This window comes from Saccostrea echinata, unplaced genomic scaffold, assembly GCF_033153115.1.
Source record: "Saccostrea echinata isolate AGI-Se365-2 ecotype Australia unplaced genomic scaffold, CSIRO_AGI_Sech_v1 ptg000023l, whole genome shotgun sequence".
Lineage (NCBI taxonomy): Eukaryota > Metazoa > Mollusca > Bivalvia > Ostreida > Ostreidae > Saccostrea > Saccostrea echinata.
In genome coordinates, this window is record NW_026889772.1 from 11,080,589 (window position 1) to 11,108,566 (window position 27,978).

A 27,978-nucleotide genomic window follows, 5' to 3' on the forward strand; every position below is an offset into this window, starting at 1 on the left:
TTTAAGCATATTTCAAACAAAAATATCACAAAACAACACAATTTAACATAATAACAATAACAATGATCAATGAATTAACATTGTGTACAAATTAGTGCATAATGAAAAAAAAATTCTTTGGTTCAAAATACATGTATTAGATCATATCCCCCAAATATATTACAAAAACATTTCTTTTCATTTAGACCACAGTAAGTTAAATCTTTGTTTTACGTCCCCCGGCGTGTAGGTTTTAAGTAAAATCTGGTCAAAAAAACAAACACAAGTTCGTCATAATTTCAACAATTTTTCTTTGCATTTTTAGTAAAAATTAATTTTGAAATCCATTCCATTTTTTAAGGCTACAGAAAGCTTAAGTCTCTGAGAGTAAGGGAAACAAAAAAGGCCTTGAAAGAAAGCAAAAACTTACAAGAAATTCAAGTATACTTTATTTTATTAATGCTATTGTGTGAAAGCGCAGTTTTTGACAAGATTAAAGTACTTTAAAATAAAGAATAAAAAAACAGCTTCCTTTTTCATTTATTATTTATTATATTGCTGATCATTGAATGATTTTTGAAATGTGTTTGTTTTCTGGTCGGTCTGGAGGGCACCTTTTCATAGAATTAAGGCATGTAAAACAAAGATATTATTTACCACGGCATTATTTCATTCAAAAGCAAAAATTGCCAAAGTATTTTGAATGGCTTCTTCATGTTAGCTAAAAGTAGTGCCACCTGCGTCTCATGAACAAACAATTTAAAAAAAAATATTCAATGAATAAATTTATAATAGATAAAATGGCATTCAATGATGTAAAAAAAAAAATTTAATGAAACAGAAAAAAATAGATAAGAAATATATACCTGTATAATTAATATTTCTTATTTTTCACATATATATTTTAAAAAAAAACATATTTCAACAAACATGTGACAAATGTTTACAAAAAATGACAAAAAGAAAGTTGTGATATAGCATAAGAAATAATTTTAATCTAGTTAATTATAACAATTATTTAAAGATGGATACTATATAAAATATTTTATTCAGCTTATATCTTACAGACAATAGCCTATCTGTAATTCACCCCATTCCTACTTAGCCCACACAGGTAAACCTGTGATTCACCTGTATATTTTCAAAATGTTGGCTAAGTGGAAAAACACCCATGCAAAGTTATTCTTCATCAAGTGCAGTTCATATGCACTCAGAATTTTTTTTAAAAGGAATCCTGTTGTTTACATGTAAATATTTTCATATTGATTTCAATGGTAAAGTTATTCAATAAAACATATACTATATATTCAAAACATATACTATAATAAGAACAGCCCCAGAACCAAACAAAAACAAAGAAAACAAAGCAAAATGAAGCACTGTTAATCTAGTAGCAAATTTCACTGAATTTTTTTCTCTCCAAAAATCAACAATTGTAATCACTGTATTAGAAACTGAAGTTGACTTTATTTTACAATATAATTGTACATGTACATATAGTGTCCGCATCAAAAATAAGTGAAGTAGTGTACAGAAACTTCCATCCCTATTTTTTTTTTCAATATTATCAATCTTTTTCATGCTGCTCATGTATACTTATAGGGCAATAATATTTTAGACACTTATTACTTTTGGATTGATTAACATGACTGAAAGATTTGTTAATTCATTTTTATGGAACCTTCAAGTATTGCTTTACAAAATAAAATGTTGTGGATAAGAAATAATTTACCCTTCCCTTTTCCATTCTCACCATAAAAAGAGTAGTGAAAATTGAGCAGCCTGTACTTTGCTTAATACATGTACAATAATCTTGAATACATGTGCAAAAATAAAGGAAAAAGACACAGTGTGTCACAGAGAAAATTAAGCAGAAATTTTATCATACATGTTTGTATGCATATACAAATGACTTAAATTTTCCATGAATAGATGAATGTAATTAGAAATTTTTTTTTTTTACCTTCCTTTCATTCAAATCTCTGCAAAAATTTTAAAGCTATATATATCACAGATTCTAAAATGTTCAATGAAATTTTTTTAAAAAATTTCTTTTGAATTTTTACAAGACATACAAAATTTCCATGGCCACATGTACATGATCAAAAAACACATGCATGCAATTTACATTCAAGTAGAAAAACACATGCATCCAATTTACATTCTAGTAAATCACTGATATATTAGATGAAAGATCCAATCTATATATATTTTTTTTATTTTTTATACTTTGCCTAATATAACACTCAACACAATCCTTGCTGAGAGTAGATCTCATTTAGAAATTTCCTGATGTAAAGGAAATTATTTATTAGGGCTTTCCATCTTGTTCCAAATTACCAAAGCAATCTAATTTAGAAAAACTAACTTCATTGTTAAACATTGACCAAGTGTGCAATTCAAAATCACTTTTAAAAAATACAGAGTTAACATGAAACGCTTAACACGACATAATGTATGTTACAATCAGGAGTGAGCAACAACACTCACAGTGAGATAATAACAAATTACTTAAATGGTGCTTCAAGTATCGTAAAACAATATTTATAGATGATGTTAATTAAATACTTTGTGAAGCCATTCGCTTTTCTTTAACCACTTGTCACACAGCTTCAAATACCTTATAAGTGGAATTTTTAGCGAGATGCAAATTTAGGATTTTTTTTATGCTTAAAAACATAACAGTTACCTACAATGTGGAATGAATTGTTAACAATATTCAATTTTAGCGGTTTCCAACAATGTGAAATGGATCGTGAGCAATATTCAATTTTTGTAATCTCAACACCTCACTAACATTGCCAAAACTGAATTCTCACTAAAATTTCTGCTTATACAGTATACTTACAGTTGCATATTCAAACAAATATCAAGTTCAAAAAAAGTAAAGATATTTTAAAAATTTCACAAATTGCAGGGTTCACTGCTAGTTTATACTTTTATATAACTATTAGCTGTATATACATGTATGTGATTTTTACCATCGGAATCACCTGTACCAAACAAGATTGAGAGTGCAGTAGTCACTCAATCTCACACCTACACGAGATCTCTCTTTGTCACCTCGTGAGATCTCTCTGTGTCACTCGTGAGATCCCTCTCTGTGACCCCTTTAGTGGCCAGCTCCTCCAATAACCTGTCTAGATAGTCAGGATCTGGGTAAGCAAACCTTTAGATTTAAAAAAAGAATAATATATTACTGTAGGTCTCATAAGACAGCAATACACATAATCAAAAGGTTCATGGGCCTTAATGGTCACCTGAGTATCATGAGTTTTTCAGGCTATATCCGTAACAAAATTGAATCTGGCATTCTGCAATACCTGAGGACGCTTATATTAATATGACTGTCAATGGCTCTGTTGCTCTTGAGAAGAAGACTTTTAAAGGTTTTTTCCCCAAAATCCTATATTAAACTTTGATCTCCAATTGTGGCCCAAGCTATCCCCAGGGGTCATAATTTTAACTAACAAGAATCTACACTACCTGAGGATGCTTTCATATAAATATGACCATTTATAGCTTGCTTTCTTGAGAAGATTTTTAATTAAATTCACAATATATTCCTATGTAAAACTTTAATCCTCCATTGTGGCTCCACCCTACAACCTGGGGGTCTTTATTTGAACAAACATGAATCTACACTACCAAAGGATGCTTCCATATAAATATGGCCATTTTGGCTCTGCTGTTATTGAGAAGAAGATTTTTATAAAATTTCCTATATATATTCCTATGTAAAACTTTTAATCTCCCAGTGTGGCCCCATTCTTTTTCGGGGGGTCATAATTTGAACAAAAATAAATCTACATTACCTGAGGATGCTTCCATATAAATATGATCATCTATGGCTTTGCTGTTCTTGAGAAGAAGAATTTGAAAGATTTTATTAAATTTACTTTACGTAAAACTCTGATCCCCCATTGTGGCCTTACCCTATCCCCAGGGGCCATGATTTGAACAAACTTGAATCTAAACTGTGTCAGGAAGCTTTCATATAAGTTTCATCTCTTCCAGCCCAGTGGTTCTTGGGAAGAAGATTTTTTATTTGAACAAATCTAAATCCCCTTCAGCCAAGGATACTTTGTGGCAAGTTTGATTGAAATTGGTCTGATGTTTCTTGAGGAGAAGTTAAAAATGTGAAAAGTTTAAGCACACTTGCATGAGGGATGAAAAGAGATAGCAATAGGTCACCTGAGTGACTCAGGTGTCCTATAAACTCGTTAAAAACACGACTAATACATGTATAATAATATGGGGATAAAAGTACATGACGTTTTTGTATAAGAGATTTACCTCTCCGGACCACCATACATGTTTGTTTTATGGTGAATATCATTCCATGTGATGACATTGTCACGTCCAGTTGTTCTTGAATAGCCAATGGTGAAGACGAGACGTCTGTCAAAGGCTATCCGTAAAAGTTTGAGGGCTAACTGACCCTTTGGACAGTCTGGTAAATATGCGACTCTCCTCTCTCCTCTATAACGGACACCAGGGTTTGGGTGCTCTTCCTAGAATTGATATTTCAAAAATTAAAGTAAATATTTACTGTAAATGTATTCAATTAAATATAGCGGTAATCATATTTTGGCATCTTTTGTACTGCTTATTACTGTAAATCATCAAACATTTACGACACCATATTTTTACGAGAAAGATATATTTCATTAAATGTGAGACAATTTTTTCACAATTTCTTTTATTTTTTCTATATAATCTTTATTAACATTTAAAGGCAAGAACTAAATTTTTGCAAGTGGATGGCCTCATACACTTATGCAAAAATAAAGTTCTCACAAATAAAAAGTGATTTACAGTATGCAATAATTCAAATAAACACTAATATATATAATTAAAAAGAGTATATATGGTTGCTTTGCTCCGAATGGGCTTATTTATGAAAACACTAATCAGATGATAAAAGAGGTGGTGCTTAGTTCTGAGTGCATAATTTATGTATGTTTACTGTATACATCTATTAATAGTTTAATTAGCCTCCTTTTTTTATTACTGTCAAAACAGCCATTGCTAAATTAAGACTTGTTCATTGCTAAATGAGTCTCCTAACAACCCTCAACTCTTAATATTTACATTTCCAATGTCTTCGTCTGAGATAAAACTACAAATAAGGTAATAGCTTTATAACCCCATAAATCGATTTGCTCAGCATGTCAAAAACTGCATGCTTTTTTGCCGTTTGTGCTTAGTTATACATCTAGCGGGGATGCTGAGATTTCTTATTATTGAATAAGAAATTTTTTCAAGGATCAGGTAAAAATGTAAATATAAGGAAAAATTGTCTGTTTTTTGGTTTTATGATGATGATCAATCAATCAAATGCCGTTGGCGTCTATGCAAATTATCACGCAAGCAAATTGACTGATCACATTATTAAACCAAAAAAAAACTAGACAGTTATTCCTTAATTACATGTAAATCTTTGATACTTTATTCTCTGATCATGCCAATTGTACCAAAAAAAAATCAACTGAAATGATTATCATCTAATGCATATCAACGTGTTGACTGACACACATACTAGGTAAACTGTATGTATTTTATATAGATATTTTTCAAAGTGATTTGAAACCTTCAAAGGAAACTTCCTCTAATAGCTAATTCTGTAAAATGTATTTTATGTAATAAACTGCACCATATCCTTACCCCTTGTACACCTTCTTTGAAATCATAAACTATGACATGTGTATTATAATTTGGAAATCCAGGGATACTTTGGCTGGTTGTTGTAACTGACATGGTGCCTTTAGGCTGGTTTCCATACACAATCCCATAAACTTCTCCACAAGTGGGACAAACAGGTTTGTGTTTGAACTGTCTCTCTATGCAGGGCTTACAGAATTTATGTCTACACTTCTCCAGAGTTTCATGGTCCTCACCCACTGAATCCAAACATATCACACATTGAGGGTCCTCTTTGCCTGTAGCAGATGTCATCTGCTTCGCTGAATAGACGTCAGACATCTGATTTGGTTCTGTATCATCCTCGAAATCTGGCGGGCCATCTTCTTCCACGTCCATTGCAACTTCTTCAACACTGCCACCAGCGATGTGGTTCTCACTTTGTTTCATCATTTTTTTTATTTTGTCTCTCTCCTCGCCTACATATACATCTAATGATTCTGTCACCACTAAAGTTGTCTCATCATTAGAACTGACGATGTGGATACACTTCAATTGACAATCAAATGGTTTTGTGTTAATGAAGTCAGTTAGTTGTTTCACTAAATCACTTGACACGATTTCTGAGGAACTTTCATCTGAAAATCAGAAGTGAAAATAAATTTCATTTTTTACAAAAATAGGGTAGAAACTCAGATAAAATATATGCTTCAGAAAACTTACATGAAACTTCAACAACTTCAAACACAATTTACATTCAACCAGAATTTTGGTTAAGTTTTCATTCTAAAAATATATTTAGGATTGATTTGAAAAATTGAAACTTCCTTATCATCTATTTATATGTACGGAGTTTATGGACACTTTTCTGATAATTCTGCTTTGAACAGCTGATTATAATATATAATATATTATGTATAATCTTTTCTTCAGGAAGTCCAAGTATTACATCATAATATTCCTACTCTTGAAAAGGGATTTCCTCTAAGTTTAAATTTATTTTTAGATAAGTTACAAACGTTCATATAAATTCTTCCTGGAATCTAAAGTTTCATATTTGAGGACATAATCTGACAAGGAAATGTTAAGGAACTAGATGTGTTGTAACGTCACGAATGCCCAAACTGCCACAGGCAGTCAAATTTTCAAACTGCAAATTGTAAATTGCACATTTGTAGTCAAGATAATGATTAGAAATTGTAAAGTTTTAAATCTTTTCCAAGTTCAAGGGGGATAACTGTCAAAAATCATTGGACCAGGACCAAATTTGAACTTGACCTGTATGTTTGATAAAATACCTGCATATGCAATTTCAGAGCGGAAACTGAAAATTTCTAATTTTTTTCTAAGTTCAAGAGGGATAACTCTGTCAAAAATGATTGGATCATGCTTGACCTGGGTAATCCTGACATATCCATATGTCAAATTTGAGTTGAATATGTGCAACTGTTGCTGAGATAATGATCAGAAAGTCAATGATGAGGGAATGATCGAACAGGGTAACACTATATGCCCCTGGCCATTTTATGGGGCATAAAAAAATTATGAATTATCTATTTAATAAGTAATTTAAGTTTTGGTTTTTAACTTGCTGGTAAGTAAATTAGCAGCTGAAATTTGCTTGTAGATCACCAAAGAATTTACAATTTCTTTGTTAAATTTTCATAGATAGTAAAAATTCATGGATGTAAAACTTAAATATATAATTATGTGCATAATTAGACTTCAACAAAATCTTGAAGAAAAATATTTAAATACAGATGAACTTCGATATCTCGAACACAGATATCTCGAATACCATGGATATGTCGAAGTCATTTTGAAATCCCAACTGCCTATTCCTTATTAACAAGTATTTTACCCTGGATATCTTGAATCCTCGGATATCTCATAGTATTTTCTTGGTCTCTTCGAGTTGAGATAACAAGGTTTGACTATATTTTAACTTACTTGTTCCAATCAAAGGCATGGCAATGTTGTAGACCTGTTTTTGGCAAGCTTCTTGTAAAATCTTGGCATGACAATCAGTGACATTTCGCAGCCATTCTTCTTCTGAGGAAGCTTCATCATACACAGGAGATATCACCATAAATATGTAAACAGTCTCATCAAAATTCCTCCCTGCTTCCACCACAAAAACATCCCCAGGCCTGCTGGGACTGCTTTTGCATTTTTCTACTTTATTTTGGAATTCTATTCCGCCTAAGTCTGCAATAGCTCTAGAGATCTCCCCTTCATGTTTAAAGTTCTTGTCTTCGAAACAAACTAGTGCATTTGCATTGGATTTTATAATGTTTCCAGTGTAAACTTGCACAGAGAAGTCATTAGACAGCAAATATTCATGATAAACCACACCTTCTCTTTCATAAGTGCTTGATTTTGGAAAACCTGCAGAAAATCTTCCCTCAATCCCTGAAGCTCCGGATTCTGTTGGTGTAGTATTGCCAATGGGCCGGACTGAGGCAGAATTGACGGAGAGGGAAATGAAGTAGCTTTGACCACTAAAAACATAGGCAAAAATCTGCTTCATAATGAAAACCACATGTTCATCCATGTCTATGAAGTGGATTTCCTTCAGTGAAGATCCTTTTATTTTGGCACTGGCTGATATCACAGCATATGCATATTGATATGCACACAACTCAACTGGCATTCCAAATATACCTGCAGAAATCAATTAAAAATGAGCATACAATCATAACTTGTTCCATATACAAGCACCCCCTCCCAAAAAAAGGGTAAAATATAAAAGCCCTAGCTCAAGCATTGAAAAGGTCAAATTAAGTCAACAGTTCAAAAAATTGGTTCCCAAGGAAAGGACTTGCCACAAGAAATACATAATGTAGCTTGAAACCCTTCATGCCAAACATTCAAAAGTTAGGTAGAATTTTTCAAAAGTAAGTCAAACTCCAAGGTCAAGAAGTCAAATATATTGGTACTCAAAGAATGTTCTTATGGGGAATATACATGTACATGTCAAATACAGCCCTATCCCAACCAATCAACAGGTATGGCCAAAGTTAAAGTTTTTGTGGACAAACAAACAGACAGATGGATGGAGACCAAAAAATATATGTCCCTAAATCTGTGAATACGAGGGTATAAAAATGTCTTTTTCAAAAAATACTTTCAATGTACAAAATTTAGCACAATTGTTCTCTTAATTCATCTGATTTGAGTAATCATAAATTAGCACACTAGAGTTCTAACAGTGATAACTGTCGATACATACAAGTTTTAATCAAATATAGCATAAATATAAATAAGTAGACAAATGGCAGTGAAAAAAGTCACCAAAATGTTATTACTGCTAATTTAAATATGTTTAAAGTATTCAAAAGAATATAATCTTTAAAGCATACAAATTATTTATTGTTGATAATGCATTTCATTTACATTTTACCATTACCTGTACTAAATTTCTGTAGAATAGGAACTTTGATCTTTTCAAGTACATACTCTTAAATATACATACTCTTAAAGCTGAACATGGCTAGTAAATAGACATACACCATTTTAGATATTACTATCTACGATATCAGCACTGGGGTATACTCTTCGCATTCGTTACACCTGACTGCTTTATTGTCACGGGTGTCAGTGTGGAATGGCGACTTGTGTTCGTGCTGTTTATCTTACATCACCTTTGTTTACATTTTATTCAATTACGTGTATTTGTGTTTGTTTGTATACTGCAGTGACCTGTGCAACTGTTGTAAGTTTCTTTGGTATCTTACTCTCCTGCATTAGAAGAAGTACACAGTTATTTTTTGTCGCTACCCAGTGCTGTATAGCATACGTCAGTCTCCACCGGTGACGATTGATTACACTACACAGTGACCAAGTCAGCGGCTTTATATAGGGGCCCTCACATATAGCGAGAAACCAATCAAAAATGGCGGACAATTCTTTTTACGAATCATGTTCAGTTTTAAATAGGAAGTCTACAAGCAAACATTATATTTTATTTTTATTCCGCTGAAGATGCACTTACCAGAGCTAATTGCAGGAAGCCCAATGGAATCCATTTCTAACTCTGCAGCTTTCACAATGCTTGATTCAACAGCAGAATGCAGATGTGTTTTACACAGACTCTCCTTAGAAGGATCCCAGCGTGGTCCAACAGCATTAATAACACAAGCATAGGGTAGCTGGCCTGCTTCTGTTTCAGCACACGTCCCTACTTTCACAAGACTATTTCTCCTTATGTGCTCCTTGCATGCCTTGTCAAATTCCTCTCCTGCTGCCTGCAGTATGGCAAATGCCACCCCCGATCCATGCTGCAGATACTCATTGGCAGCATTAACAATGCAAGCCACTGGAAGCTCTAGAATGTTCTCTTTGTAAACAAACACCTGAATACCTTCCTCTGTGATAAATGTGGAGACATCATTTCTGGAATCAACAGAGATTGGTTGCCTTGGAGGAGCCAGAAGTTTCAATGCCTGTTGAGGCTTTCCTGGAATGTGTGAAATCTTTTCTAAAGTTGAATTTTTTACTCGTTCTGCATCTTCTGAAGACAAAGCAATAACATGAATGCCATTGAACTGTTCTGCCAGAGGAACAAAGAGGAGGGCTTCTTCAAACTGTGGCTGAATTTCGCTCACCATGGACTGCAAAACTGAATTTTCCAGGCTTGGTAATGGAATGGTATCTACATGCATTCTTTCTGTCAATTCTTGTAACTTTTGTTTCACCATCATCTCAGCTTCAGAAAGTTTTTCAAATTGCCCAGTCAAAATTATCTGTGACCCTCGACCATCATATGTCATGTTTACGAATGTTAGTTGTGATTGCAAGTCTTTTTGGTAAAAGTAGAGAAAGGCTTCATACACATCTTGGGTGACATTGGATATTACTGATTCTCCTTCCATAGCTTTCTGCAGGTGATCTCCTGGTGACAACTCGATGCTTCTGATCTCTGACATCAGACTGTCCATATGAGAATTAGTTGTTGTCACTCTCAGAACCATTGGTCTGGTCACATCTTGTTCTGCTCTCTTTAAATCTGTATAATAAAATCATTATTTAACAAATTTGGTGTATTGATTCTGCAGCTCCAACACATATACATGTTTCAGCTTGGCTAAGATTCTGTACAATTATACTATATAGTGAAAACACTATACATGTATATGGAATGTATAAACCACAATCCAAGACTCCAAAAGATCAAGAAGTGATTTATCAACTAACCTTGTGCACTGTGTGACTGAAGCTCCATAAGGACTGAGTTCAGGGCATGTTGCTCGGTGACACATATCTTAACTTCTTTAATTTGACTTCTGTGGCTCTTTTGTTGGGTGAATTTACAAACAGCCAGAAATACTGAGGACACAAATGTCCTACAGTCCTCACATAAAGGATCTGAAACAAAATCAATTGTCCTCTAATAAGATACTTTTCATTGATGGTTTGATTATACATTTAAAGTTGGTAACATCAGCTCTACATGTAACACAGACTGACCTCTAATTGTCATGACCTATATAAAGACATCAGCTTTTAATTCGTGAGATTTTCCTTTCTTCAAGAAGTATAACTGGTATAGTGAAATAATTGTGAAGTGTTTACTTCACAAATTTAAAATATATAATTTGAATACATCAGTCAAAGTGGTTTTTGGCTCTTATGGAGGTTGCCCAGGCAACAGCATTTTACAGCACAATGATCAGAGGGAGACAACCCTTTTTGCTACACATCAGGACATGGCATCAATAATGCTGCAGGGACACAAAAATTTTGATTTTCTTCGCTTTATATAGAGTAAATTGTGAATTAACTTGTAAAATGAAGTAAAGAATGAGTGCACTTTAGAGTGTCATTTGGAGCCTTTTCGGCCACCCATTTTAAGCCTTAACGAGGTTCGCTCCTGAGCTTTTGAGCAGATTCTTATCTTAACCTATATTTCAAAAATTCTGCATAATGTTTTAATTCTTACAATAAATTTGGATTCTACAATGCCAATTTAACTATATTCAGTTAAAACTCCATGATTAAATTCCATACCAAAAGCATTAAGTGAGGAACTATATTTTGTGGCGGAAGGTTTTTTTAGAAGAAAATGATCATTTTTTCTCTTTTGAAGTATTTAAAGTATGTTAAGTTTGGATTCCTATTTTTACATGCAGGCTGCACACATAGTTATTTTGTGCAGTGGACTGTTTTATACTGGTACTAAATTATCTATTAAATAAACTGTCATGAATTCTATCATCATATTTGATAAATATAGCAAATATATTATGGAAATGAAGAAAAAAATAGCCCTAATTTAAGCTTAAAATTAGCACTATTTTAGTAATATCTAAAAATTAACATCACAGACCCCCACTTTTAATTTTCTTTTCTGAATATATACGATACTTTTAACCATTCTTCTTAAAGTCAGTAAAATGTCATTACTTTCAAATGATTTTTTTTGCTTGTTAAATTTTAATGCCAGAAAAATGAGAATGTTTGAGTGCAAAAAGGTCAAATAATTGAACATGCGGAGTAATTCGAAAATTTCTTCGTTGTTACAAATTTTAATGTGTCTATTTAAGATGAAATAAGACTGTGTTTGTTCACCATAATTTATTTGAACAAAAAATATTGAAGGAAAAACTTTAAAAATTGATTTATGTGTAAGACGTATTTACAGTGCAAAAAGGTCAAACTAAATGCTCTGTAGCGCCAAAAGAAGCGCATTGACCCCCATTTTTTGTTTTGATTTTTAATAAAGCTATGTGTATAAATTCTAAAAATATACTTGATAAAAAATTCTCATTACTTTTGATGGTAGGATCCAACCTCCTTAATTTAGACTATATTGCTAAATTAATCTATGATTATTGTGCATACATATGCTTTTGATATTTATACTTCGAATTTTTTATTAAACATATTGTTATAATTCCACACAACGTCATTGAAAAGAACATGTATAAGCCTTAAATTCCGGAAATTTGAACTGGACCACTTTCGAATTTAAGGTACCCGCAAATGGGCGGAGATATTTAAATCGCATGGAAGTGGAATGTAAACATTTGCACATTATTTTCAGATTGATTCTACAGTATGAATTTAAATGGAGGAGAGAAAGATTTTGTAGTTTCATGATTCACACAAATAATAAATGATTCATGGCCATACATATTGATCATTTTCATGATTCGTAACCATATGTTTGATGTCTAGCACCGAATTAGATCAATCTTAAGTTTTCGTATATGATAAAAAATGCCCCCTCTTTTTTCTTTAGCTTTATCATTTTTCGTTTTATATGCTGAATGCTTTTCAATTCAAAGAATGAATGTATGTTTTAAGAATGATTCACATGTACATGGCATCGATGTCACACTACATTTAATCATAATTCACTGTACATGTAGTACGTAGAGTAATACAAATGTGTAGTGAAACAAATTATACATGTATGTAGTACTCACGGTGATACATATTTTATTATATGCATGTATAGATAAATAACATTCGGAAATGAAATATAAAATTTTAACTTAAAATTTGAGTCACTAGGTTAACATAAAAACTCCAAGAAATACAAACTATCTGTAATTTAAATTAACATTTTATTGATGGAACGAGTATATTTCAGATTAAAAAACATGGTCAACGAAAATTCTACAACGTTACTATATCGATAATCACTTGCTTATATGTCTTCCAATATCTCTTTCATTTCGGCAATCCAAATATTGTCAGGTATGATACTAGTGTCTAGGGATGTGTCTGTAGATGCCTGCAGACCATAATACAGAGGGGACATGAGCTAACACAGCTACATACTAATCGTGCACTTGATTTGCACTGGCAGTACCAGAATTTCCTTCAAAATACCAAACGAAAAACACAATTTAGTGAAAGAAGACAAGGTAAACTTTAAGACCCTAATAAAATTTTTGCAAAAATTCTTCATTATTTTGAAATTGTTCTGGCCGGTACAAACGGTGAGATTTGTAGTTACTGTATAATACAAGTATTATATTTGTATTATAATACTTTCCTGTACACACGTTTATACGTTTTATTACATTGTTAAAAGACTTTAGGGATTTCTACGTGTTTCCCTCGCAATATTTCTCTCTCTCTCTCTCTCTCTCTCTCTCTCTCTCAATAATGGAAAACGACGTTCTGTTAGAAAGAGTGCGGGACGGTTCGCCCCCAAAGACCATTCGTGCTGAGACGTTTCGCCCCAAGACGGTTCGCGCCGAAGATCAATTAATCAATTATGTGGTAATTATCACTTGTTAACAGCAAATTATAGTTATAACACCTTAATTACAAAACTGAATCAGACAATTATGATTGCTGAATAAATATAATTATATCTGCACATGGATAATTATACATTTAATTATGGTATAAGCCTATTTTCAACAACTTTTAAGACATAAAAGTATTTTAATAACCTTAGAACTTTTTTTTAAACAGTCAATATTAACCTTATATATAAATATTTATCTTAAAACATCGTAATATATGGTTGTAGACAATGTAGATTAAATTGGGCGCGAAAGGTCTCGGCGCGAAACGTCTTTAGGGGCGAATGGTCTCGGCGCGAAACGTCAATAGGGGCGAAACGTCCCGTTACCGTTAGAAATATCTGCTATCGTATTAAGCATTGCATTAAAACTAAAAAAAAACCCATCGTAATGGAAACAGCGGCGGAACACTCGTATATGTACTTGGTGCACACATGCATCGCTAGATGAGGTGCAAAGAGAAGACCCCAGTAGTTATAAAAACTTCTTTAGAATAGATAATGCAGCATTTGAGCAACTTTAACAATTACATGTAGTTACTCCTTTTGATCTTCTTCCCATAAAACAACGAGTTTTTCTATATTTTTTCTGCTAAAGTCGACCATTATTTACCACGTGCTTTTTTGTTATGATAAATATAGGATGACCACAATGTGAGTACTTTTGATTGGTTTAAAAATGAAAGGTAAGTTAAGATTTGTATTAAGAAATAGCGCATTGCCCTATTCTTAATACAGTTTTATAAGATTCGAAAAATCTTAGGATTCACCGTATTAAAAGTCTACACATAGTCAGTCCATTGATGGACACAATGAAAGCATATCGAACAGTGGAATGTCACGTGAGTAAAGTGATTATAATATCAAACAGGTCAAAATAGGTTGACACTCGGTGACCTGTTAATTTAGTAGCTAACCTGGGCGTAGTTTGGAGAATTTTTTAAAAAATTACATATGAGCCGCAAATTGTCCAACATTGCCCTTTGGATATGTATAAGTTTAAATCAAAATACACATTCTGTGCAAATGAGAAGAATGGACAAGTTGCGGCTCGATGTAAACAATGTCGTTGAAAACTGGTATGCATATGAATAACAATAGAAATGTGACAAAACTGCTAGACCCGTCGCAAAAACCACTGTCGCTCGGCATTATTTAATATTTTTATGTGATATAATATATCAAACCCTGCTCTTAAGATATTGTTTAATAATTCTGATTCAAAAAAATTATAAATTTCGGAAATTTATTATTGGCAAAGCACCGGGATCCAACTCTCATAGGTTAAGTGCACTGATCCTTTATCAAGACAGTATAATAACATTTTATTACAAAAAAATTCTCAAAAATCATTTGTCCAATAAATTTTTCTCCGAAACTTTCCAAATTATTAATTAACATTTTACTGACAAGAAGAGGGGGCATTTCTATCTCAATCAGGCCCAAATAATGGTAAAAACATGCAACAGATTAGATTTCATAAATTAGAAACAGTATTTGACAAAATAATTGAAAGGGAGGACGGGGGACAAACATTTGAGTCCATATGAAAGCAGGTGAGGCTTCAGTTTTTGCAAATTAGCATTTTGCCATGTTCTTTAAAAAAAAATTTTAAGAGTTTAATGTCTGTTGAACTTTGAACATAGATGTATGAGGTTTGCTGATATGATGTACCCCTTGGTGCTTAGCTTGTTATACTTTAATAGACAGTTTTATCAAGTTAATGAGAAACTGTGTGGCAAAGCTGGTAATCAAACCCGACACCCTCACCATGTAAGACTAGTACTCTCCACACTATCCCATCGAGTCTGATGGAAATTGGGCATTTAAATAACTTCATAAAATTCACTTTGCCTTACACATGATATATATATATATATATATATATATATATATATATATATATATATATATATATATATATATATATATATATATATATATATATATATATATTTATGTAGGACTCCAAAGTGCGATGGGACTCCAAAGCCTGATGGTCACGCCAAAGTCCGATGGTCTGCGCCAAACCCCCGATGGTTCACACGACAAAGTCCGATAGCACAGAAAAATAATCATTGTTTATGACGTCATAGTACTTCTGTGCCAAATTGGGATGCTGCGCCAAGCCAAGGTAAAACAGTTTAAAATAAATTAAATGAATATAAGTATTTAAATGCCAAAGTAATATGGTTCACTAAAAGAAAACGCAAAAAAATTTATTGTACCACGTACTAGCCATAACTTCTTAAGTGGTTGCGAGGCTAACCCTTTCCTCTCGGATGGGTGCGAGGCTAACCCTAATCTCTGTGATCGCTGCAATGCTTACCCTAATCTTTCGGAAGGGTGTGAGGCTGACGCCTAATCTCTTCGATAGGTGCTAGGTTAACCCTGATCGGTCAAAAGGTCTGTAACATCCTGGATGGGAGAGAAACTAACCCTCATCAGTCGAACCTCTTTTTGGCTGTGAGACTAAAACTATTCAATAGAATAGTGTACAAATATTAACCTTAATGTCATAGGTGGGTGTCAACCCATCCTATAATCGGTGTAATTGTGCACAAGGACTAATGCTTATCAGCCAAGTGGTGTGCAAGGACTAATCCTAATAACTCAGGTGAGTGCAAACATTAAGTAAAATCAGTCAAATGGTATTCGATGACTCATCCTAAATTATTGGTTTTGAATTACGGACTATGGCGTTGAGGATTGATATCAGAATATTGTGACATCATAAACGTTAATTGTTTCTCTGCACCATTGGACTTTGGCGTGTCAGACCATTGCACTTTAGCGCACATGTATCATAGGAAATGAGCCATCGGAATTTAGAGTGACCATTGGACTTTGGCATCCGTACAGACGTCAAACCATCGGGGTTTGGTGCAGACCATTGGACTTTGGCGAGACCATCGGACTTTGGCGTCACCATCGGACTTTGGAGTCCTACATATATATGATTCCTATTATTCTTGTACACTAGCTAGGACATACATAATCCCCTTCACATCTTTTTAATGTAACATCCACATACCAAATATCATAAGTTTTTGGTGAAAAAAAAATGTCTGGCCTCTATAAGCTAAATGTACAAACTTTATTGTCAAAGCATGAATATTATATATGAAAAGAAAAATTTAGAGTAAAACAATGATTCCCTTCGTCAAAGCTGAGATGTAAAAAAAAATTATTTCTTCCTACCATTTGACCTGACTGGTATGATAAGGGATTTGATGCCTTCCTCTTTCTCTGCTGTTCTAAAGGCTATAAGGAGAGCTTCCTGTAATTTATCTGGGCTGGTGTGAACATGAATGATTTTTTTCTGGGGCAGGTCTCCAGCAGGTGTCACAAAGTTCTTGCTGAATGACATAGAGATTGTTTCTGCAAACGGTATACATATACATCTAAATTAGTTACCTTTTATGCAACGTAATAAAACATAATAATTTTTCAATTTTCCTTGAAATTCAAGTATAAATTACTAGAAAGATTAAAACTTTTCAATTAAATACACAATATTAAATTACAATTAAAACTAGGCCATAAATATTACCTTTTGGTTTGATAGTATCAGAAGAAATACCCTTAAGCACAGGATCATCACTTGTATCTATATCAAAAAGAAAAAAAAATCAATCATTTGCCTGTTCATGTAGATAATGAAAGTTCAAAAGACATGCTTTTCACTTAAACATTATAAGTTAGTACATGTATGTCCTTTCTTTCTTATTTCTCCAAAGGGAAGTAAATCCTGCTGACTATAGTTGTATCAATTTCCACTCCCCAGACAATAAAAATTGTCTACTTGTACTTGTCAACTTGAGATCTTCAGTTAAGCGCCATATGAGAACTAAATTCAAAGTACCACCCCCAATTTAATACATTGGCAAGGCCTTTTAACAGCCAAGACTAAAACATGTTTATATGTAACAAAGCTAAACTTAAATTGACATAAAGAATTCTAGTTTCAATACTAAAAAAAACAGAGTTGGTCAGACAAATTAAAAAAAAACAACAAAATAAAACTGTATATGTAATAGTCTCAATGAGTAATAAATTTAACTTTCATCCAAAAAACAAGTAAGCACAGGTGTACTCATATTATCAATAGTTATTTTTATGCCCAATATTAAATCTTTTGATGATTGGTAAAATGCATGTGTAACAGCATAAATTTAACACTAACCAGTAAGGAATGGATTGTCACTGGTAAAGAGTCTGACAAGACCATCATATCCCTCCTGCTTAGTAATGTCCCCTAATGCTGCTGTTACGTGTATCCCATCCACATGACATGAGAATTCTGCTGTGTTAGGCTGGGCCAACACTGCCAAAGGAAAAAAAATATACGATTTGTTTTATATAATAGAAAGCTATCAGAATTCAAGATAAGCTATTTTTATGCCCCCGTATCAAAGATTCGGGGGTATATAGTTTTTGCCCTGTCCGTCCATCTGTCTGTCTGTCTGTTTGTCCACAAAAACTTTAACATTGCTCATAACTTTTGATTGGTTGGAGCTATGGCTTTCATATTTCACATGTGTATTCCTTGTGACAAGACCTTTCTTTGGGTACCATCATACCTGACCTTTTGACCTTGGAGTTTGACCCAGTTTTACAAAATTTTTCCCAAATTTAACCTTGGCCATAACTTTTGAATGGTTGGTGCTAGGGCTTTCATACTTCACATGTGTAATCCTTGTGACAAGACCTTCCTTTGGAAACCAACAACTTTGACCACCTTGGAGTTTAACCTACTTTTGAAAAACTTTAACATTGGCTATAACTTTTGAACAGTTGACGCTAGGGCTTTCATACTTCACATGTGTAATCCTTGTGACAAGACCTTTCTTTGGATAGATACCAACAACTTTGACCTTTTGACCTTGACCTTTGAGTTTGACCTACTTTTGATAAACTTTAACATTGGCTATAACTTTTGAACAGTTGATGCTAGGGCTTTCATACTTCACATGTGTAATCCATGGTACAAGACCTTTTTTTCTGGATACCAACAACTTTGACCCTTTGACCTTGAGTTTGACCTACTTCTGAAAACTTTAACATTGGCCATATCTTTTTAACAGTTGGTTCTAGGGCTTTCATACTTCACATATGCAATCCTTGTGACAAGACCTTATTTAGGATACCAACAACTTTGACCCTTTGACCGTGACTTTGGAGTTTGACCTACTTTTGAAAAACTTTAACCTTGGTCATATCTTTTAAACGGTTGGTGCTAGGGCTTTCATATTTCACATGTGTATTTCTTGTGAGAAGGCATTTCCTTGGGCACCATTAATTTTGACCTTGACCTTGATTTTGACTTACTTTTGAAAAACTTTAACCTTTTCCAGATCTTTTCAATGGTTGCTGCTAGGGCTTTCATATTTCTCAGGTATATTCCTCTGTACAAGACCTTACTTTGGGTACCAACATATTTGATTTGCATTTGAGAAAGTTTAACCTTCGCTTTAAATTGCCATATGGGGGCATCAGTGTTTCACAAACACACCTTGTTTCTGATGGCTTTCAATGCCAAAATTAAAAAACATATCCCTGTAAACATGGAAATTTACAAGAGAAAGCTTTTGCATTAATATTCCCATTGTATCAAATGCCTTTAAAAATATTTATTCAGTTTTTACAATACATAATCCTGATATCATGGAAATAGACGTATAATTTTTTTGCTGCTAATTAATGTAATACCCAATACATCTAGATATCTGCGATAACAGTAGCAGATGGGAAGTTTCCCTGTAACCTAATACATATAGAGGAATAAGAGTGGTTAATCATTTTTTACCCTACACATTCAAACACTTCCAAATTATTGCAAACAACTACTTGTACCATCAGCAGCATGTTTACCTTATTGTCAATATGATTAAGGGATACCTTCTTGTCTGCTTCTACATGTGACAGTCCTTATATTCCATTAAGCAAAACCTAAGTAATTAATATTTGAATTTCAAGACTATTTATGTGTAAAAATAGAAGTGTACCTCTGATATAAAATTGTATCTATATTGAAGGACCTTAAATTGATGTTTTCTTAAGCTTTAAGATCATTTACATGTACTGTAAAATCACATATTTTCGTGGGGTCAAATTTTTGTGGTTTAATGTAAAGCTATGGGTTCGTCGGGATTTTATTTTGTGGATGAAGAATTGTTGAGTAGTTTTTTGTTTGACATTTTACATTTCGTGGTGGACATAAATTTGTGGTTTTCTTTATACCCCGAAAACAACGAAAATTAAAACAACAAGAATATTAGTGATTTCACAGTGCATCGCTAAATGAGAGTTCTGACTTTGGTTTGTAAAAGCATGACAAATTAATTAATAGCTGGCAGATAAAGTGATCCCTATGTGTCTGTCATGCTTTGTACAAAATACAATTACATGTATATATATACTGAAGGAAATTTATTCAAACCTGACACTCTTGATGTGGGGAGACTGATCTGACGTGTTAGTGGGGTCCTTTCTCTTGGAGGAGATTTGGCTTCCTGTTGGTTGTATTTTTTCAGTTCCTTTTCGAATTCCTGTCATCATTTCAATTGAATAGTTAATAAAACACTGTAAAACTGAATTATAATAAATTTGGGCAGATCATCATTGCAATTACCAAATACAACTATATTAAAGGTATATGATGCTAATTACTATTATATATTAAATAAAATACATTACCCTGAAAATATTTCTATCATCAGGATATATAACAATGTTTATCTCCTTCAGTGAAGAAAAGGGATTTTTCTCCTCGAACTGTTTAAAGACTCTGAACATGATTTGTGCCACTTTAGCTGGAGGCATGTTGAGCGTCCCACATCCTAGAGCCGGGAACGAGATGTCATTCAGGCCCTTCTGGTCTGCTTGCTTCAAACACTCCTCCACAAACTTTGTCAGTATCTACATGTAAATAAAAATTGTTTGATTTTTACATAAATCTAAGAGTACTTTAATTTGAAATATAAATTCATACATACAAAACAAACATGTACATGTATCTTTTAAAATATTTAACAAAAACAGTTTGTATGTATGTCAAGCACATACATGTAAAATTTAAACATCTGTTTTTGCTGTTGGATAATACCTTTCTCTTAAATAACACTTGACATACAATATGAGGCAATGGTTAATCAAAAGTTGTCTGATGAGACTGTAGCTCTACTGGTCTGAATTTACAATAATATAGGAACAGTTGCACTTGGATCATTTCCTTTTCACTGGTTTACATTTTTCTCCAAAACAGGACATTTCCTCATTTATAGATTTTATAGTATTGTTTGAAATTTGTCACAGTTTTTTCTCCTATGTTTTGTACCATGGTAACACATTTCAGACAAATTAAAAACTCATACATTATATCAGCTGGTATTTTAATGTAGTTCACTTTATACACGTAAAATGCAAGAGGAAATTAAAGCGTATTGAAAGATTTAAGAGATTTAATTGTTCTATTGTTAGCTATCATGCATTCAGATGAAAATTAATCAAAATCAAAGAACCATGAAAAAGAATAAGAATTATGTAGTTGTGTGACCAAATTATATTGAAATTCATAAAGGAGTAGTATTTTCAAGAATGAAAGATTAAATTTTCTTCTTTTTTTTTTGGGGGGGGGGGGGGGGGGGGATTCCACGGCAACACTTTCCACCAGAGACTAATATACAAAATTACATATCTTGACATGGTCTATTGGACAGGTGCTCCAACTTTTTAAAAATAATTTATTGAAATCTGTAAGAAGTGCAATGAAATATTGTTTACAGACAAGCAGACAGACAGATGCAAATACTATACAACATCACAAAAGCTCTCCTGGATTATGAAAAGTATAGATAAAGAAAATCTGTACATGTGAGTTGTTGATATTACCCCTAAACACAGGCTCTTCTCAGATTCAGCAGCATGCAGTTGAGGCCAGAATTCCAGGGCTCCGTGATAAACAAACTTACAGTCAAGACTAAAGCCCCGAGTCACAGCAACATCTCCAGGAGTTATTCCCCTTGGGCTATAATTCTTTAACTGATCCTGAATCCCCTTGCCTGCTCTATGAAGAATTGATTTGGAGACCTTTCCTGAATTTAGGTCTAAGTTCTTGGCTGTTGTGTTAACAATTACATCTGTCTGTCAAATAATTTAGGATATAAAATCATTAGACCATCTAAGAGGGATAATATTATGTAAAGTAGTTTTGTAAATCACCTCAAGAACAAACAGAAAAATTATATAAAGTCTGTTTACATAATTTTATTATTTGTATTATTCTATAAAGACATCTTTTCTTGAATTCAATGCTTGCATACGTCAGGAGGGGGGATGATTAGTTTTCATTATTTCAATTTTTCTTAACCCTTGCTCTTGCGCACAAAATTTGTGCATATTATGATGTATGTTCAGAATCTGTACAGCATAGAAAGGGTTAATATTATATCAAATATAATTTTCCAAAAAGTTTTCATTTCTGTTTGGTTATATGCTATGTAAATGTACACATATATTGTACCTAACGACATTCCTCTCCCACTGATGATTTTTCAAGATATTCTTGATTTATATAATCATAGTATCATCAGATGTTCTTATATAGATAATCAGCATTTATTACTATAGGTTCTAAACAAATATCAAATGATGAAAATCCTTATTATATTCAAAGAAAATTAACAAAAGTATAGTTAACTGGTATTTCATCAAAACTTATTTAGAAGAGCTCATTACATCAGCTTCATTAGGCATTAATATGAGTCACACAAAGGTCTTTAATTATTGGAAATCTTAAATTACTGTGGAATCATTTTAATTCATGGGAGGTCAATGTTCATGGGCAAGCAAAATTTTACTCGTTTGTGGGGACATAATTTTGTGGGTGACTTGTTTATATTGAAGATTCAATGAATCAATATGTTTACAAAATAAACATTCGTGGGGATGTAAATTTATGGATAAAGGTGACCTATGAAATCCATGAACACTGATCCCCCACGAACAATGATAATTCCATAATATACAGGATATAAGTAAATGAATTTCCAAACTACACTGCTTATGTCCTCAAATTAAGATAAATAAAGTAGACAGTGGCAACTGGAAAAAAAGATTTGTGGATGTTGGGGGTATAATCAGATCCTACCTTTTGAAATCTCCCTTACATTTAATTCTCTAAAAGCCCTACTTCATAACTTAGATTACCCATTTAAAATTCAGTTAAAAATGCTGTCTTAATTATCATTAAATTGCTGAAGTTAAACAGTTATGCAATATTTCACACATTTACTAAATCCCTATATAACACAAGTACTTATCAGTAGTTTCATGTCAAATTGCAATATGTAATTTCAGTTACCTTTTGTTTAGCTATTTCTCCTTTAATGAGCTTTAGAGTAAGTCCCTGTTTTGTCTTTCTCTGTGGTTGAGGAGGAGTTTCTATGATCCTATCCCCCGTGGCATTTCTACAGACCTTACAGATCTGATTACAGATCTCTTTCTCTGGGTCACACAGAGTAACCACCTGTATGCATAGAACAAGAAGGACATCAGACATTAAACACATCTAAATAAAGCAAAACAAAAATCCAGCTAATAATTTCACATGCTTAACTCCCTGTTACCTAATATGGTTGTAATCTCATAATTTTTGACACCTTGGTTACGCTGAAACTGTAACCAGAGCCACTGTGAGTAAAAAACAGAATTATATCTCCTACAGTCCTGCTGCATTTTTTATTAAAGTGCTTCATCCAATGTTTGTCTTACACAAGTTATGGACCTGACATGAATTTTATACTTTTTCCTTCCAGTGACAACTTGCCAAAGTGACCTAGAGTCAAGGTCATAACACATCCTCAGCTAATAAAAAATTTTGTGTTCAGAATGAATTTCTAATACTTCTCCATTACAAAATATGGCCAGGAGAGGAATAAACAGTATTCTATTAGTGACCTTGGTTCAGGGTCATCACACAGCCCCTGGTCATATGTAATCTTTGTGTGAAGTATTAGCTTCCATTGTTTCTCCATTTGATAGATATGGACCTGACATGAATTTTACACTTTTCTTCCGATGACCTTGAACATGCCCAAATGAACTTTGTTCAAGATCATGACATATTTTCAGGCCATAAGCAATCTTTGTGTCATGTATAAATTACTAATATTTCTCCATGAGTTTTGGACTAGAAACTGTGACCTTGAATTTGCCCAAATGTTGTACATTCAACAATGAATCATCTCAGGAAACCCATTTTACTCTGTAATGGTTTGGACCGTGGATATCAACCTGGATAGCTCAGTTGGTAGAGCACCTGACTAGTGATGTTGGGGTACCAGGTTTAATTCCCTGTCCAGTCATACATTTTCTCCTTTTCTGTTCCATAATTTGGTGCTGTTGACCACCCCTGAACTTGCAGGTGAAGTCCTGCCAGGGGGAAAATAAGAAGTTGAGTTGTGTCTTCAATGGCGACGACAATTTAAGGAGGGAGGAAAGTAATGGTTTGGGGCAAGGATATCAGCCTTGATAGCTCAGTTGGTAGCTCTGAGCACCTGACTAGTGATGCAGGGGTGCCGGGTTCAATTCCCAGTCCAGCCATATATTTTCACCTTTCTTGTTACAACTCGTAAACTTACTTGGAGATTACAGTGAGCCCCAGATTTTTCTATGTGTGTCTGTAGAGCGACAATGATGGCCTTGGTTAACTTTTCATGTGGCCAGTCCTTAAAGTTCCTGATGGGAAAGGTTACTGATGTAAACCTATGTTTCTGAAGATCTTCAAACATCTCCACCAGCATGTCCATCAGCTCATGTTTTTCTTTTCCTTTCCCCATGTTCCACTTTGGAACAATTACCTTAGCGGCTTTCTTCTTTTGTTTCTCTATATACAGAAATCGACAGCAACCTATACAGAAATAATTATTGGGTATTATAAACTCCATTAACATGATTAAGCACGAGTTAATTCTCTATAAAATGTTTTACAAATGCTAAAATTATGAGTGTTCAATCAATACAGTTATTTCTCCCCTCTCTAATACACCATAGAATTTTTTAATAAGAATGTCTATTTAAAAATTTAAAGTTTACACATACTTCACATCTTTTATTATCTTAAATACCTACAGTATTCAAATCTTAAGGATCATATGTAGTGAACTTTAACAGTAAATACCGTATGGTGTATTCTCCAATCTATCAGCAGGTTCCACAACCATATCAGCATCTGTTTGAGAGGCATCCCCACAGAAAATCTGGATTTCTATCTGACCTTCAATTCTGAACACAGGAAACCGTACATCCTGTGACCTCCATCCTGAAGGATTTAATCTCCAATCCCTCTGATATATTCCTGAATGTTCCACTTTAATGGAACTACGGTGATGCCGTTCTAAGTACTTAATGAGTGCAAAATTGTTCATTTTGATAATTTCACATGCTTCTTGTGATTTGATGGAAATTCTTTGACTGGAGATCTCTTTAATCAAATCCAAAATGAAGTTAGCAACAGCTTTGATGTTCTCCTGTGTTCCCATAACAACAATTCCAGGAGTGGTCCCTGGTCCTTCTGCTATTCCTACAGATTGGCTACTTGCCATTTTCTCTATGTCTGGCATCTTCCATCTCTTTATGTACTCAAACACATCCTCTTCAATTTCAACAAATTTTTCAGTTTCCTTTGCTTTAACTTTCACTTCCAAAGATTTCAGACACTGATTTACATCTTCTGTCCAATTACTGCAAAAAGCAATATGGATGAATTCTTCGTCTTCACAACAAACAATTTTCCCATCATTTTTTTGCATCAATTCACTTATTTTCTGACTTAACTGCTGCAAGTCTTTGGGTTTGGCTATGCTTCTCAGCACAACATTCTGCAGTATGGTGTTAAGCACAGTTTGGGCTGTTTGCTCTGTGTCTGCATACAGTACCAGATGGTTCTCCTCGGTCAAAGGAAGCCAACAATACCTGCATCCCAAACCACTCAATTTCTCATGGTCTAGGAAAGACTCTACCTCATCCAAACTCAATAAATGTATTAGTAATGGGTGCAATTGTGTCACCTTCATGGAAAATCCAGCAAGCCAATCATTGTTTTGGATTGATTTGATGGCCAAGTTAATGTTCTCAATCATTCCCTGTAAAACTACAGCCTTGTCTTGCAGATTTTCCTGGACAAAGACATCATATTTTTTCTTTAGAACAGACTTTCCATCCATCATAGACAGAAGCTTTAACTGCACAGTTGATACTGGGATTGTCTGACAGTGTCCTGGGCCCAATGTCATCACTTCATATTCTTGTGTGTCTCTTTTCTGTGTGGATGCTCCTTCCTCTAAATCTAAATCATCATCTTCATCTAAATTCTCCTCAGTCATCTCTTCAGTCTGGGACTCCTCAGGTTGGCTGCCTTGCCTGGGTTCCATGACATAGGTCTGGCTATCTGGGGTTTGAACAACTTCTGACCTGGTTTCCATCACTTCCTGGCTCTTTTCCGATACATTCTGCAGAGGACTTTCATTTGTCAAAACATCTGTGAGTAGTTTTGACACATCCTCTATGTTGTCATGACCTATTTGACCATGCACAGAGACAAAGTCTTTCAGAGTCTGCATGACAGCAGACTGTGTCTTTTCATATTTTGTCTCTTCTGTTTTTAAAAAACTCCATTTGTCCGGGGATTGTTCTCCACTACTTTCTTTCCCAATTCCAAATAAGTTTGAATCACTTTCAACATTTTGTTGCATATTGGATGGCAATTCCTGTAGTAGTAAATCTCCAGACACACCAGTAACATCCATCTGTTCTGTTACAACACTTGCATTCCTAACATTATCACTGTGAAGTCTTGGAACTGAATCACTTGGTTTTAAAGCAGAAAATGTCTGATTGGTATGCCCTGCTGAAGGTTGATATGGTATTGAATTGGAATCTGTTTGAACTTCCACAAAAGATTGTTCTTGTACTGAAGTGTTTGGAATACTGCTAATCCCAGCAGAAAAATTTATGGACTTGCTACTGTCTATTTTTAGGGAAGTACCCACAGTGTCTGGCAAAATATAAGATTCATCATTTTGTGAAGATAGTCCCCTTTTTGACTTTAAACTTTCTTCTGGCCACCATTCGAGTGAGTTTCTTGGCACTTCAAAACTCTTCAAATCATCTGCCTTATAAGAAGACAACTGGTCAGTGGCCGAATAAGAGTGTGAAGTTTTGCTCTTCAGATCTGGTTTGCCTGACAAATTATGCCTATCTGTTTGGAAGTATGGTGGTCCTGGGGAGTCCACAGATGAATTGAGATCCAATTCTTTCTTTGAATCTTCATCCCCAACTTTGTCCCTACAGTTCAGCAGAGAATCAAATCCATTAAAGCTGACTAAACCAAGATCATTATCTGGTCCCCCATTCTCCTGGGTTGGAAGTGAGCTTAAACTTTGTTCTGCAGATACCATGGAAAAGCTTTCATTTTTGGTGGACACTATGTGCATGACCTGTGTCTGGCTTCTGTCAGATGTAGCAGACGACTGTTCAAAACTTCTGAAATCAACATTATCTAAGACCAGTATACTATCACTTGACTCTGTCGTGCTCATCCTAAACAAATCACTTTCTCTGGAATCTGTTATCAGCCCTGTAGTTTGTAGGTTTTGGTTATCTCCAGTGAATGTATCTGTAGAGGCTGTACTTGGTTGAGACAGCTGTCTCTCATTTACAATGTCGTTCATGACCTGTGCCACTCGTGGATTAACTAATGGGGTTCTCGGAGAAGTATTTGGTGATATCTGGCTTTGATCAATAATGGATATACTTTCAGAAAGACTGGTTTTAGATTTATCAATCAAAAAATCCTCATTTGCTGAATCAAATCCAATGCTATTGTGAAGGGACAAAGTCAGATCTCTGACAATATCTACAGGATCCTGCTGAGGTGCTGTAGAAACAGGGTTTAGGATTTCTTGATGTGAATTTGCAGTGTCTTGACACCCTGACACATTACTGTTTGTCAACAGAAGAGATGAGTCTCTGCTCACATGAATATATTCACTCGAGCTCAGTTTATCATCAAGGCTAGGTATGGATGCCAT

General features: G+C 34.0%; 1 protein-coding gene across 1 annotated transcript; it reads right to left on the reverse strand.

Moving 5' to 3' along the window:
* On the reverse strand, window positions 1-27,978 carry LOC133191279 (uncharacterized). The gene is given in 15 exon segments (XM_061327032.1): window positions 1-3,148; window positions 4,276-4,493; window positions 5,647-6,260; window positions 7,573-8,286; window positions 9,617-10,620; window positions 10,773-10,989; window positions 17,087-17,266; window positions 17,439-17,495; window positions 18,072-18,212; window positions 20,328-20,436; window positions 20,585-20,806; window positions 21,779-22,030; window positions 23,250-23,414; window positions 24,529-24,797; window positions 25,068-27,978. Coding segments are annotated over 15 exon segments (7,203 nt in total). The 3' UTR covers window positions 1-3,018.